Source organism: Corvus brachyrhynchos, unplaced genomic scaffold, assembly GCF_000691975.1.
Source record: "Corvus brachyrhynchos isolate BGI_N302 unplaced genomic scaffold, ASM69197v1 scaffold1223, whole genome shotgun sequence".
NCBI classification, from domain to species: Eukaryota; Metazoa; Chordata; class Aves; order Passeriformes; family Corvidae; genus Corvus; species Corvus brachyrhynchos.
The window spans coordinates 5,654-6,002 of NW_008236976.1; the positions used below are offsets into that span (position 1 = coordinate 5,654).

Sequence of the window (349 nt, forward strand, 5' to 3'; positions counted from 1 at the left end):
ACACTCGGGACACTCGTAGGGCCTCTCCCCAGTGTGGATCCTCTGGTGGACGATGACTCTGGAGCGGTCTCTGAAGCTCTTCCCACACTCCCCACACTCATACGGCCTCTCCCCAGTGTGGGTCCTCTGGTGGTTGATGAGTCTGGAGTGGTCTCTGAAGCCCTTCCCACACTCCCCACACTCGTAGGGCCTCTCCCCAGTGTGGATCCTCTGGTGGATAATGAGTCTGGAGCGGTCTCTGCAGCTCTGCCCACACTCCCCACACTCGTAGGGCCTCTCCCCGGTGTGGACTGTCCAGTGACGGATGAGATGGGATCTCTGGCTGAAGCTCTTCCCACATTCCGAGCAC

The 349-nt window shown here is 60.2% G+C and overlaps 1 protein-coding gene across 1 annotated transcript in view; it reads right to left on the reverse strand.

Annotated features, from left to right (window-relative positions):
* Positions 1 to 345, reverse strand: part of LOC103611805 (zinc finger protein 850-like) — a gene marked incomplete at its 5' end in the record, with an annotated part of 4,839 nt that extends 4,494 nt beyond the window's left edge. The window contains one exon of the mRNA XM_017728602.1: positions 16 to 345. Within this exon, the coding sequence (XP_017584091.1) occupies positions 16 to 345 (330 nt within the window). The remainder of the gene's footprint in view (positions 1 to 15) is intronic.
* Positions 346 to 349: the final 4 nt, after the last annotated feature.